We start from the raw sequence: 15,348 nt of genomic DNA on the forward strand, positions 1-15,348 counted from the left end.
ACTAAAGATCCCGAGTGCCACAACTGAGATCAAGCACAGCCAGATAAATAAAGTAAATATTTTTTAAAAATCCACTATCACCATTATCACATCTTTGGAAAAGAGAGTGTGAGAGAATTTCCATCAAAAGGTAGTGGGTTGAATACAGGCAGTTAGAGCTCCTCTTTCCCCAAACCTCATTAAAATGACAGTAAAGGGGTTTTGAAAGTGAGTGAAAGTTGCTGAGTCATGTCCAACTCTTCACAACCCCATGGACTATACAGTCCATGGAATTCTCCAGGCCAGAATACTGGAGTAGGTAGCCTTCTCTTCTTCAGGAGATGTTCCCAACCCAGGGATCAAACCCAGGTCTCCCACATTGCAGGCGGATTCTTTACCAGCTGAGCTGCAAGGGAAGCTGAAGAATACTGGAATGGGTAGACCATCCCTTCGTCCAGGGGATCTTCCTGACCCAGGAATCGACCCAGGGTCTCCTGCATTGCAGGAGGATTCTTTACCAACTGAGCTATGAGGGAAGCTTTATTTTGGGGGCTTCAAAATTACTGCAGATGGTGACTGCAGCCATGAAATTAAAAAATTAAAAGTTATGACTAAACTAGACAGCATATTAAAAAGCAGAGACATTGCTTTGCCGAAAAAGGCCCATCTAGTCAAAGCTATGGTTTTTCCAGTAGTCAGGTATGGATGAGAGAGTTGGATTATAAAAAAAGCTGAGTGCTGAAGAATTGGTGCTTTTGAACTGTGGTGTTGGAGAAGACTCTTGAGAGTCCCTTGGACTGCAAGGAGATCAATCCAGTCCATCCTATAGGAAGTCAGTCCTGAATATTCATTGGAAGGACTGATGCTGAAGCTGAAACTCCAATCCTTTGGACACCTGATGTGAAGAGCTGACTCATTGGAAAAGACCCTGATGCTGGGAAAGATTGAAGGTGGGAGAAGAAGGGGACAACAGAGGATGAGATGGTTGGATGGCATCACCGACTCGATGGACATGAGGTTGAGCAAGCTCCAGGAGTTGGTGATGGACAGGGAGGCCTGGCGTGCTGCAGTCCATGCGGTCGCAAAGAGTCAGACATGGCTGAGGGACTGAACTGAACTGAACTGAACTGAACTGAAAGGGATTTTTCTCAGGCTTCCCACATGGTGCTAGTGGTAAAGAATCTGCCTGCCAATGCAGGAGACATAAGAGACGTGGGTTTGATCCCTGGGTCTCTAAGATCCCCTGGAGGAGGGCATGGCAACCCACTTCGGTATTCTTGCCTGGAGAATCCCATGGACAGAGGAGCCTGGCGGGCTATATTTACAGGGCCACAAGAGCTGAACACGACTGAACACACATGCACAAAGAGGTTTTTCAAAAACAAGTGAAACTGTCCAAAAAAGTGGGAGAGGAGAGAAAAACACAACCTGGGAAACCAGCAAACGGGATGAGTAATGACAGCCCCAGGAGACTAAGCTGGTGGTGGAGAAGCAGAGTCCCCTGCCTCCAGCCCAAACCTCAGTAATGGGCAACCTGGGGCCTCAGGAAGAGGGTGGAGGACAATGAAACATGAGGACTGGCTGAATGTCTGTGAAGCTGCTAGACACTCCAGATACCGTCTATGCTCCCTGTAGCCAAGTGACTGCCCTCCCCACCGCCCACCAAAGGGGCCAGATCAATTCTCTGGAGAGGGAGAAATAGAAGGTGTCTGTCTTGGGGACACCAGGAATGGCAAGAAGACACATGGAGGTTTCATCCCATAGTTTGAAACCCTCAGCCTCTTCTCAACTAGACCCTTAAAATGATGGTTGTTGTTGTTTAGTCGTTAAGTTGTGTCTGACCCTTTTGCGATGCTATGGACTGTAGCCTGCCAGACTCCTCTGTCCATGGGATTTTCCAGGCAAGAATACTGGAGTGAGTTGTCATTTCCTCCTCCAGGGGATCTTCCTGACCCAGGGATTGAACCCATGTCTCCTGCGTCTCCTGCATTGGCAGGCAGGTTTTTACCGCTGAGCCACCAGGGAAGAAGCCCCAAAATGATAGTAGACACATCTTTACCCTTGAAGCAGAACACTGAACAAGACTTCTCTGAAGAATTTCACTAGCCCAAGAAAAAAGACTGAAAGCTACACTAAGAGTCACCCGATGGAGCAGCCCAGCCTCACCAGCAAGCTCCTCCTGCAAACACGAAGCTGCCATCAGTTTTTTGGTGCCCATGCATTAGAGCATCCCAGATGAATGGACAGTCAATGAATCAGCAGGCATTGGAAGAAAGTCACTAACAAGACAAACATAAATTAAACCAAATAAGTAAGAAAATATGCCTATTGGAGGTAACAGGGGCCTACATGTGGAGAAGTACCCTCTAAGAAAAGTAATGTGCATGGAAAAAGAATGTGATAAGAAAGAAACATTCAGGAAACAAAACAAAGTTCTTGGAAACTTTTTTTTGGAATGATAGTAGTAATTGAAAACTCAATGGAGGATTTATACGATAAAGTTGAGGTAACTGCCTAGAAAATAAAAAAGACAAGAGAAAGAGATGAAAATTATTTTTTAAAAAATCTGAGAATTCTGGTATAGAAATGAGAAAACATCTAGAAAAAACAGAACAGAGAATACAAAGAAAAAGAAATCATTAAGGACATAATTCAAAAAAATTTCCCAGAATGTAAGGATAGGAATTTATAGACTATGAGGATCCACTTAGGTCTCCAGCACAATGAGTAAAAACAGACCCACACCAAATCCAATCATGAACAGGGAGATAAAGATTAAAAAAAAAAAACTTCCAGAGAAGGAGGAATGAGGAAATTTTTAAAAAAAAGGTCACATACAAAGGATCAAGAATAAGAACAACTTTTATCTTCCCCAAAATGAAACTGAATCTCAAAGTTAATGAAGCAATGCCTTTTGGAAAGAAAATTTTAAAAAAGTAAACCTACATACTTTGGCTCAGAATGGTAAAGAATCTGTCTGTGATACAGGGGACCTGGATTTGATCCCTGGGTTGGGAAGATCTCCTGGAGAAGGAAATGGCAACCTCCTCCAGTATTCTTGCCTGGAGAATTTTTCATGGACAGAGGAGCCTGAGGTTGCAAAGAGTTGAACATGACTGAGTAACTAACACTTTCACTTCACTTTCACAGTGAGTGAGTGAAGTCGCTCAGTCGTGTCTGACTCTGCAACCCCATGGACTATAGCCTAACCAGGTTCCTCCATCCATGGGATTTTCCAGGCAAGAATCCTGGAGTGGATTGCCATTTCCTTCTCCAGGAGATCTTCCCGACCCAGGGATTGAACCCAGGTCTCCTGCATTGTAGGCAGACGCTTTACCATCCGAAACACCAGGGAAGATCCAAGGGCAGGACATAGGAAGGGAGAGCCCTGAGGTGAGGTGGAGCTGAGGGTGTGTCAGCTACTGGTCGCCAGAGGGTATCCAGGGCAGGTCAAAAGACTCCAGTAGCAATCACTTCCAAAAAGAAGCTATAAAGAGGATCTTGAACACATATCTTATTTATAAGACACATTATAAGAAGATTAACACATTTAGAAAGAGAATTTGTGGTAGCATTAGTGATTAAGTACATAGATACCCAAGTTGGGGGAAAAAGAAGGCAATTACTAACTCCAGGGGAAAGAATAATTTGTACAGGAAAAGGCATCATAAGACAGTGCAGAGCTCAGCTGTGAATGGCATCTACACAGTCATGATAATGTAAACTCTGAATATAGTTTTCATCAAAGTTAATATAAAACTACATTGGGAGCTTATGTGATGGGGCATGGTTGTGTGTGTGTTGGGAGGAGGCCAGAGGACAAAGCAAGGGGGTGATTGAGTGAAACGCTCATGTTCCATGATGAAAAGTCAATAAGTAATGCCTAAAACTGAGGGAGAAATTTAAAATGTGAGTAATATATTCAAGTCCCTTGGAGATTACAGTATTAAACATCCAAAATTCAGTTAAGAGTTGATAATGGTTATCCCTGGAGAAGGGGAAATTAGAGAAGCAACCAAGGAGTGATGTTTTTCTTAACAAGCCTTGAGGAATTGTCTAAATCATCTTCATCTACACCTTCAATAAAGATGAAAGCTAACAGTGCGAAAAAGGAGTAAGGAATCCCTGTAGGCGTATAATCCTCTAGCAGCATGCAGAACAGTGCATACAGAATGCTACTATTTGTGGGGAAAACCTGGGGAGAGAGAAATGGATGCGTATCTTCAGACATGTGCAGAAAATATCTCTAGGAGAGTATCTAAGAATATCTAATAAACTAGAATAATAACCCCACGGTTATCTCTGGGGAGGCAGACTAGGAGTCTTGGGCACAAGGGTTGAAAGGGAGAATGGTCAGCTTTTGAATTTGAATCCATCATCTCTCCCAAAACAAAAAAAACATTGGGAAATGTAAAAAGTAAATACGATATCATTTACACATACACATATATAAGACATATTTTAAATGCTGACTTTTCTCACTGTCTCCTCTCCACTGGGGCCTGGCTTCCTTTGGGGAGGGGCTTGTGAATGAATTATGTCTTAGAAATCTCCTCCCATATTCCCAACTCCCCTGTTACTATTCTCAGCCAGAATGCTCCCCCCTCCCCTTTCCCCTCTTAGTGAGTCAACAAGGCTTTGGTAACTCCCCACCCATCCTGACCCTGGTCAGTGCTTTTCTTTTTTAAAAAAGTTTTTAATTTTAGAAACTTTTTTTTTTGGCTGGGCTGAGCAGCATACAGGATCTCAGTTCCCTGGCTAGGGAATCGAACCTGTACTCCCTGCAGTAGAAGCATGGAGTCTTCATCACTGGACCACCAGGGAAGCCCCTGGTTTTTTTCTTTCAACAACTCTGAGAGTTCTTCCTTCATTCATTGCAAATATTAACTGAGCAGTTACTCCATACCAGGCACCAGCAAATATGCCGGAGGTTCCATGATGAGCAGGGAGACAAACATGGCGTTTGTGGGTTTCATAGAGTTTAGGGGGGCCTCGGGAACTTAAGAGTCCGTGCGACAAATTTTAAACATTTCGTGTTCAGTGAATGCGTTCTCCACTCCTTCCCAATCCTATCTCTTCACACGCCATCCTGTTTCACAAAGGACTTGAAGAGGAAGACATAGCTACTGACTTCATGCCTCCAACCAGATGGAAGGTTCAGCGTGATCCCAGCCAAGTGACTGGACAGCCTGGGACAGCAACATTCACCAACAGAGTCACAAACCGGGCCCACACGTTCCTTCACAAAAACCAAATTCCCACTTTACAAAGAAAAAAGAAAGATTTTTCCTAAGCTTTTATTTTTTTCTCCTCAATATTTTTTTTTTTGGAGATTACTTTCATTGGAGTTTGTCATCACTCATTTGCCAGAAAGCACGTAGCAACTATTGATTAACCTTTAATCTAAAAAGAGATTATCTCTTATGGATCTGTAGGCTTATGGATGGCATTTTTCTCTTGAGGTTTACAATTTCTAGGTAACTTTATATTTCACTATATAATTGTGTGTTAACATACAGAGCCCAAGAGGAATGGAATGTATTTGCCCTGGGGGTCCCTGTACGGAGTATGACACTGCCCCATGGATGGGAAGTTGTCTAGGGAGGCAAAAGTTATCACAACACAAAAATATTCTTCAAAGAGTCAAGTATTTGGGAAACCAGATCCCACTAAAGCATCTTTCTCTAGTCTGCATCACTGCTGTCCTCTAATTTAAAGGCTTCCCCTTGCCAGCTATTGGGTGTCAACATCCATCGTCTCGATACAAACACAAAACGAAGTGGCAGCTCTGCAAAACTGCCTGTTTCCTGGAAGGTGCGGTGTCACACGATGGTGACGTTCGAAAGGCCACCAAAAACGTCAGATCACTTCACAGCCAGACAGTAGGGAGTCATCAGGAAAGATAACACAACAAGGACTTTGAGAGACTGTGCTAAATACCAAAGAAGCCAAAGCCCTTGGCAAAAGTGGTGATTTCTCCAGTAAGTCTGTAAAAATTATCATCTTATCCCATGCTGCAGAAAGCATGGCACGAAGAAGGGTGTCTTATGCTCTTTCATGATTCTGTTCAAAAAGAAGTTAAGGCAAGAACACCCAACTGTGAATTAATTTTATACTCTTTCTAAGAATTAGCACATCTAGTTGCAATAACCACCAAATTCCTATTGCATGTAAAATAAATAAGCCTGTGTTCATAATTTGCAATGTCATTTTTTAAGCCCATCAAAGCCTCTTCCCCCTTAATCCACATGCCCATTTTAAGTAAATCTTTTCTGGAGCCAATTATTTTCAGATAGTCATAACCTCCTTCATTTCATGCCATCCAGCTCAGTTAGTGTATGAAAAGTTATATAGACAAACATTAATGGTGATAGGATTATGGGTGCTAGTACATTCTCTTTTGCTTAAATATATGTTTCAATTTTTCCTAGAATGGAATATTTAAGACAGAAGTTTTTTGTTGTACTTAGTCACTCAATCATGTCCAACTCTTTGCGACCCTTTAGGTTGTAGCTCGCCAGGTAATTCTGTCCATAGGATTTTTTTTCAGGCAAGGATACTGGAGTGGGTTGCCATCTCCTTCTCCAGGGGATCTTTCCAACCCAGAGATAGAAACCGCATTTCCCGTGTCTCCTGCATTGCAGGCAGATTCTTTCCTGCGGAGCTATCAGGGAAACTCTAAGTTTCTTAAAGTTGCACGTATAAATTTTAAGAGCACTATGGCAACGTTTACCTGTCATTCCCTCTTCCCCTTTTCCTGGTATTCAGACTAAATGTGCTTAGTAGGGGCTCCCTTAGGCTTCCCTGTTGGCTCAGTGGTAAAGAATCGGCCTGCCAATGCAGGAGATGTCAGTTCGATCTCTGGGTCAGGAAGATCCCCTGGAGAAAGAAATGGCAACCCCCTCCAGTGTTCTTGCCTGGGAAACCCCACGGACAGAGGAGCCTGGCAGGCTACAGTCCATGGGGTTGCAAAAGGGTCAGACATGACTTAGCAGCTAAACAACAACAAAAAAGCTCCCTCAGCTCCAGAAAAGAACTAGGAATAGTCCAAACCAATCATAAATGTTCCAGTTCTCTTTGCCAATGATTGGTTTAGAGGTTTGCATGTGATCAAGACATAACAGACATAAGGGATGGCTGCTGATAAGTGTCTGGAAAGGTTTTCTTCTCTCATAAAAAAGGAGACGTGGGGAAAAAAAACTAACCCTTCACTTCCTTCATGCTTTTGGATGTGATGTCTGGAGCTATGGTTGCCATCTTGTGATGATGAGGAAGCAGCCAAGAAAATCCCAAAAAAGTCTGTTTTTGAGCTGTTAAATTAACCGAGCCTGAAATCAACATCCAGACTACTTGTTAAATGAGGTAATAAATTCCTGTTGTTTAAGCCATTTTAATTGATTGCTATGCTTCTTGTAACCAAAAGCACCCCAAATTATATGAACACTGTAGCTTTGTGATGTTCAGCTTTCCAAAGAGGTGTGTGGACCACCGTCATATACTCGTCCATCAAGAGAGACTACAAAGGATTTTTTTTTCATAAAAGCACATACCTAACTCCAAGAGTCATCACTTTATAAGCTAGAATTATATCTCCCGCAATCTTCTTTGCAAGGCTCCATATTCTGGTCTTTGGAAATGATGGTCGTACCCATCTGGAGTGGTCCAGTTTGAATCATACCTGTGTGGCGTGGCTAACCCTGTCAGTAATTTGGGGAACTTCTACCTGAGCCCCTTTACCTTGAGGTGGGGAGTAATATGTCCTAGGTACACCTGCCGTCAGGAACTGGGCTCCTTTCAATTCTCAACACAGCATTCTTGGAGGAAGCGATTCCAGGGTCAAGCACAGGAGCCAGGCAGTAAACTCAAACAAGTGCACCAGGCCAGGGAACTGGAGAACCCATATGTCCTTTTGAGGGGCTGACAGTGGGATCACATGTTGCCAGATGTTCCAATTCTTTCAAGATAACCTAGAAATTGGGCTTTTTGTGTACAATCTCCACAGTTTTAAAAGTTGGCAGCTAATTAAAGTATCCTTAAAACTCCATGTGGACCAAAACCCAAACTAATCTGAGGGCTGGATCCAGCCTACCAGCTGCCGGCTTACCACCTCTAGGCTCTTCCCACCTAAAAATCACATAACAACTGTGCACAGCTTTAAAACTGCCAAAGCTCTTTCCTGCTGCCCTTTCTCAAGTGTAAGGACAGAAGAACTCCTATATCTGAAGGCCAGATCCATTTATAGGAGGAGGTATTCCATTTATGGGAGGAGGCATGAGAGAACTTTCTAGAACTATTTCCCATCTTGGTCTGGGTGGTGATTACGACTGTGAACGTGAACGTGAACGTGAAGTCACTCAGTTGTGTCTGACTCTTTGCGACCCATGGATTGTAGCCTACCAGGCTCCTCTGTCCATGGGATTTTCCAGGCAATAGTACTGGAGTGGATTGCCATTTCCTTCTCCAAGGGATCTTCCCAACCCAGGGATTGAACCCGGGTCTCCTGCATTGTAGACAGACACTTTACCGTCTGAGCCACGAGGGAAGTCGATTACAACTGTAGACATGTAAAAATTAATTTTAGACTGGACACTGAATTTGTGCACTTTTTGCATTCTCCTGTATGTATGCTCTACCACAGTGGAAGTTATTAATGATAGTAATAATACTACATAAATGTGGAGGTAATATGCAAAGGTCTTCAGTGTGGGAAAGCCTGCTTTACCATCTGTACAACACGCTGCAAGATGGATCCTCTCACTCCCTTTTCACAGATGAGGAAACTGAGGCTGGAGAGGAAAAGACATTTGCACAGGATCCCACAGGATGTGTGTGACAGCTGGCTGCAAATTCAGATCTGGTTGGCTCAGCGCCAGGACCATTCCCCACCTGCTTCCCTTCCAAAGTGACAGCATCCTGCCATCTTCCAGATAGCTGGCCCGCCCAGGCCTCAGGCAACCAGGGGTCAGCAAGCCCATGCCTGTATTTGCCCAAGCTATCTGCCCTCCCTCCTCTCCCGGACTGCACACGCATCTGTTCTGCTTGTTTTTTCCCTTTTTCAGTCACAGCCCTCCTGTTACCCAGCTCCGCCTGCCAAACCCCACATTCTTGGCGAGAACTGCAGGCGGGCAGGACAGGAGGGGCCTGGTGAGTGGCTATAAGCAGCCCGGGTGGGCTCCTTGGAGGAGGAGGAGCTCTATGCCTCTGCAGGCGGCTTACCTTGCAGCATGCTCCGGTAGGCCGTGTCGGCGATGGCGTAGATGTGGGGCGGCATCTCATGCCGCTTCTTGCCCTTGTACATCTCAATGATCTTCTCTGAGTAGATGGGCAGCTGCTTGTAGGGGTTCACCACCACGCAGAAGAGGCCCGAGTATGTCTACGAAAGAGAGAACCGAGCTGACTTCAGGAACCCAGCAGGGGCAGAGCTCTGACATCCAGTCTGTGACCACCCACTACAGCCTGCATGGTCTGAGCACCACTGTGTGCATTTTCTCACTTCATCTCATAGAGGCAGCCTTGAACATATGTGCTCAGAGTCCCATTTTAGAGATGGGGAAACTGAGGCTTGGGGCTTCACAGATGGCGCCAGTGGTAAAGAATCCAATGCAGGAGACACAGAAGACACCAGTTCAATCCCGGGTCAGAAAGATTCCCTGGAGGAGGAAATGGCAACCCACTCCAGGATCCTTGCCTGGAGAATCCCATGGGCAGAGAAGCCTGGTGGGCTACAGTCCATGCGGCCACAAAGAGACATGACTGAGCAACTGGGCACACATACACAAACTAAGGCTCAGTGTCCTGGTGGGGATCAGGACATCACTGACTCCACATACCGGGGAGAGGAGCAAGGGGTGAGCTTGGAATTCTAGGACACCGTTCATAACTGTAGTTTTAAATAGTGCTGGGTTCAGACCCCTGGGCCACTCCCAACCACTGTCACTTCATCTCCCTGAGCCTCACAGGCTTAAATAATACCTACAGTTTCTTGAGCACTTACTATGCACCAGCCACTAAGCTAAGTACTTCACAGGCATCTTCTTTAATTCTCTCATTCAACCTCTGACAGGGATACTATAATTTCCCCATGGCCCATTTGACAGATGAGAAAACTGAGGCTCAGTGAAGTTCTCACCAAGTCACGCAGCTGCTGGGAAATTCAGAACTAAAATCATGACTTCTTACCCCAGAGCTCATACTCTCCTCGACCATGAGAAAGGACAGAGTCCCTCATCTGTAAAGTGGGGATAAACACAGCTGTCTTTAAATAGGAATGGTACTCACACATTACAATATGGATAAAGCTTGAAAACATCACACTGAATGAAAGAAGTCAGACACAGAAGGTCATGTATCACACGGTTCTGCTTATATGAAATGTCCAGAACAGGCAAATCCATAGAGACAGAAAATAGGTCTCTGGTCTCCAGGGACTGGAGAGACGGGGGGATGGGAGTGACTGCTAGTTGGAATGGGTTTCTTTGGGGGTCTATAAAAATATTCTGGAACTAGAGAGCAGTGGGAGTAAGACTACACTGTGAATGTATTAAGACCACTTGTTTCCTTCAAACTGATTAATATCGTGAATTGGTTATATTGGATTTTATCACAATTTTAAAAAAAGTTGGCAGTTCCTGGGGGTCCAGGGGTTAGGACCTTCCACTGCTGGGGGCCTGGGTTTAATCCCTGGTCCAGGAATTAAGATCCAGAAAACTGCACAGCAAGGCCAAAAAAATTAATTAGCTAAAAAAAAAAAAAAAAACATCCTGCCCTACCAAGTGCAGAGAACGTCTGAAAATGATCAGAACAAGGAAGGGGCATGAAGATGCTCACATGCCCCGCCGTGCTGTGGGCGGGGGAGGTGTGGTCCTGGTTGCTACTGTTCTTTCCTGTACCCTGGCCTTTCCCACGCGCTGAGCTCAGAGCCCAGGAGACAGGCGCCAACCTGTCCCAGAGGAACTGCTTTCCTAAACGATAGCATCAGTGCTGCCCAAGGCTCTGGTGGGCAAGACGAAGCATGTCTTCCCTCCAACTCCCCCAGGAAGTGACTAAAGGAGGAGGAGCAGAGAGTCCGTCCCTGGGTCACACTCACAGCCCGGCAAACACCGGGGAGGTTCAGCGCCTCGATCAAAGCCACCCAGCACGGAGCCCCACTCGGCCCATGTGAGGCATGGGCACTGTCCATCAGCTGTGGGCCTATTCCTGTCCTACAGAAGCAACTGATCATCCGGGCATTCTGTTGCTCATTCATTCATGCATTCCACGTGTGAGGCTCTGAGGTTACAGGGCAAGACAAAACACAGGGGCACCAGCCCACAAAGGGCTTTCAGCCACGGCAGCAGCTGGTTGGCGAGTGAGGGACTCCTCCCAGGGCTCCATCTGCTGCTGCTAAGTCGCTTCAGTCGTGTCCGACTCTGTGATCCCATAGACGGCAGCCCACCAGGCTCCGCCGTCCCTGGGACTCTCCAGGCCAGGACACTGGAGTGGGTTGCCATTTCCTTCTCCAATGCATGAGAGTGAAAAGTGAAAGGGAAGTCGCTCAGTCGTGTCCGACTCTGTGGGACCCCATGGACTGCAGCCCACCAGACTCCTCCGTCCATGGGATTTTCCAGGCAAGAGTGCTGGAGTGGGGTGCCATTGCCTTCTCCATCCATCTGCTAAGGGGCGATGATGATGAGAGTTGATCTGGGTTGAGGGGAAAATGCTCTTTCTGAAAAGGAACAGTACTGGGGGTGGGGGAGGTGGGAGGGAGGCAGTAATCTCCCAGGTTTCCACAAGTCCCATCTAAACATCCTTCAGCCACTTATCGAGCACCGACTGTATACCAGGTCTGTGTTAGATGCTGGAAACAAATAAATCGATGATCATTCCTGCTCTCAAAAAACACCCTTCGAAAAGGAGACGAGGACATTCAAAATAATATCATAAGAACAAGGACGGAGCCCTGTGGATTATGGGAGCAAGGAAGAGAGGGCCCTAACCCATGAGGAGGGGGCAGTGCTCAAGACACTTCAGCAGGAGGTACTCCCTGCACTGAGACTTAAGAGATAAGGTGCTAACAAGTTCAGGGACACAGCAGGTGCTCGCTAAATGCCTGCTGAATGAATGTCTGAGGGTCAGTTAATTATAAAGCTTCCCTGGAGCAGGGGCAGCGCTGCCTTCATCTCTGTGACCCAGGGCCTGGCACTGGGCTGCACACAGTAGGTGCTCGTAGACATTCGTTGAGCATGTGGCAGAGCTGTTCCAGGGCAAGGCCAGTGTGTTCCCTGTTCCTCTGTGTCCTGGTCCGCAGCTCAGGGCCTCCATGGAGTAAGAGCCCAAGAATGGTTGATCGTTTGAACGGAAGTCAACCACGCCCTTCCTCCTCTTTAGGCCTGAACTCCACCTCCAGCTTTCCCCAGGCTATGCCCACTGCATCCACCATGGCCTTTTTAGAATGTGTCATTTATAACCCAAATCACTCCCTCCAGGGAACTAGGGCCAGTAAAGCGTAGTGGTTAAGAGTACAGAATTGACTACTGAGGACTTATTTGTAACTCTCATTCTGCTACTTTTTGGCTGTGTGACCCTGTGTAAGTTTCTTTTTCTCTCTGAGCCTCGATTATCCTCATCTGTAAAATGGGCAGGTGTAAAATGGGCATCAGTTCGCTATGAGAGAGCTCTTGGGGAGCATTTAGCACAGTGCCTGGTGTGTAACAAGGACTCAATAACTATTAGTGACCATCCAGTGCTCCCTTTGTTTCATGATGATGAAAACTTTGCCACCTGGGAAACTTCACACGTAATGTTCACTCTCCTTGGAACACTTCCCCCTGAGCTTCTCAGAGCCATTTGCATCTGCTCTTTCAGGGCTCAGCCTAAATGTCACCTCTTAGACTGTAAGCTGCACACTATCATATCTCCAGCCCTTAGCACAGGGCCAGGCACATGGCAGACACTCAGTAAATATTTGCTGAATAAAAGAATGAAAGAAGGAGGAGGGAAGAGAGGGAGGGTGAGGGAAGAAGAGAGGGATGGAGGAAGGAAGGAAGAGAGGCAGGTGTGGCTTTCCCAATCAGCTTCCGAAGGAGAAATATCACCTTCCCCCTGTTTGCCTAGGGCACCACCTGGTGCGATGTACACAGCAAGCACTTAACCCATGCTTCCAGGAAGATCTGAATCTCTGTCTAGTTCAGCACATCTTTCCAGGGCACCAAGTCCCAACAGAAAGGACTGGGTAGATGGCAGCACACCCCACGCAGAGGCTGGGCTTCAGAATCTAGGGGTTCAGCCTCCACTGTTCCAGCCTGGTTGCTCTCACCTGACGCAGCCCTCCTGCGCTTGGCTGTGTTTCTGCCGCCCCCATCCCCACAAGCCCCTTCCGATCTGGTCAGATTCAGAGCTTTTCAACTTTCCCTGCCTCCCATGTCCCAGCGGCCTCTCAGGGCCCTGTGCCACCAGCCGGTCCCAGCTGCAGGCCTAGGGTTTCCCTCTTGTGACCGTATTAGGAAGTGACTTCACTTTTTCCCTAACGCTTTATATGGTCAGCCGTGGAGCCCTGAGCTCCCAAGGCCTCGGGCAGAAATGAGGAACAGTGGGGGAAGGTGGAAGAGAAGCAGGCTTTAAGTCACAGAGGCCCAGGAGGAACCTCAGACTTGCCCTCGCTACTCGTGTGACCTGAACCTCGTCCTCTCCATCTATATAACGGTGGGCAGGTTGCAGTGTTGTTCATGGCTTTCTGAACATCCCAGAGATAGACCTGGCCCACCAAGAATGTGATCTGCTACAGCCTTGATGTTAACGGCAAAAAAAAAAAAAAAAAAAAAAAGAAACAATCTAAATATCCACCAATGGGAGACCAGTTCAATAATTATGGCACACTGCCCTTAAAAAGAATACATACATATACAAATTTACATATAGGGAATTCCCTGGTGGCCCAGTGGTTAGGACCCATGCTTCTACTGCAGGGAGCTCAGGTTTGATCCCTGGATGGGGAACTAAGATCCGGCAAGCTGGGCAGTGCAGCCAACACACACACACACACACACACACACACACACACACACGTATATATACACACACATATTTTGGGCTTCCCAGGTGGTTCCCTTTCACTTTTCACTTTCATGCATTGGAGAAGGAAATGGCAACCCACTCCAGTGTTCTTGCCTGGAGAATCCCAGGGATGGGGGAGCCTGGTGGGCTGCCATCTATGGGGTCACACAGAGTCGGACACGACTGAGGTGACTTAGCAGCAGCAGCAGCAGGTGGTTCAGTGGTAAAGAATCTGCCTGACAATGCAGGAGACATAAGAGATGTGGGTTCAATCCTCCTGGCTTGGGAAGACTCCCAGGAGGAGGAAATAGCAACCCACTCCAGTATTCTGGCCATGGACAGAGGAGCCTGGTAGGCTACTGTCCGTGGGTCACAAAGAGTCGTACACGACTGAGAATGTACTCACGCATATATACATATATACACACATGTATTGGCTTCTATATGTATAAAATATTAGGGCTTCCCACTACTGGTAAAGCACCTGTCTGCCAATGCAGGAGGCAGAGGAGACATGGGTATAAAATATTGCTGGAAGACTTATAAGGAACTGGTGACCATGGTTTCCATTAGGAGGGGAACCAGAAGATGAGGAAATGGGGATAAAAGGAAAAGTTCTAAAATACCCTTATATACTATTCAATATTTTATTTAATATTTGCATGTGTTATCTATTCAAAAAATGTTTTAAGTCTGAGTGAATAGATAGTTATGAACAGACACAAGAAAAGGCCACAAATAAATAAGAAATCTCCCATTTTCACCTCCCCCAGCCACTGGCAACACCATTCTTTTCTGATTCTCTGAGTCTGGCTGTTTTAGACTCTCCTGTAAATGGAATCCTGCAGGATTTCCCCCTCTCTGGCTGGCTATTTTCACTCAGTATAACGTCCTCCAGGTTCCACCATGCTGCTGCAAATGGCAGGCTTTCCTTTGCTTTAAAGCAGAGTTATAATGTTGTACGGTGTATTTACCACCTTTCCCTCTTCCATTCTGGGCTTCCCTGGTGGCTCAGATGGTAAAGTATTTGCCTGCAATGCAAGAGACTGGGCTTCAATTTCTGAGTCAGAAAGATCCTCTGGGGAAGAGAATGGCTACTCACTCCAATATTCTTGCCTGGAGAATTCCATGGATAGAGGAGCCTGGTGGGCTATAGTCCACGAGGTTGCAAAGAGTTGGACATGACTGAGCGACTAACCCACTTCATCCATTGGTCACATTCATCCCTGTAGAATCCATGTCGCATATCTGCAGCTCAGATGTACCTTATCCTCCTCTCAATTATCAAGCAGCCTCAGGCCAAGGGCGGGGCCCTGTGACTCTCAGCACCCCATAGAG

The 15,348-nt window shown here is 46.3% G+C and overlaps 1 protein-coding gene across 2 annotated transcripts in view; it reads right to left on the reverse strand.

Moving 5' to 3' along the window:
• Positions 1-15,348, reverse strand: part of MYH11 (myosin heavy chain 11) — a 127,437-nt gene that overhangs the window by 90,289 nt on the left and 21,800 nt on the right. For both annotated transcript variants that reach the window (XM_018040245.1, XM_018040246.1), the window contains exon 3: positions 9,196-9,352. In XM_018040245.1, the coding sequence (XP_017895734.1) occupies positions 9,196-9,352 (157 nt within the window). The remainder of the gene's footprint in view (positions 1-9,195; positions 9,353-15,348) is intronic.

This window comes from Capra hircus, chromosome 25 (genome assembly GCF_001704415.2).
Source record: "Capra hircus breed San Clemente chromosome 25, ASM170441v1, whole genome shotgun sequence".
NCBI classification, from domain to species: domain Eukaryota; kingdom Metazoa; phylum Chordata; class Mammalia; order Artiodactyla; family Bovidae; genus Capra; species Capra hircus.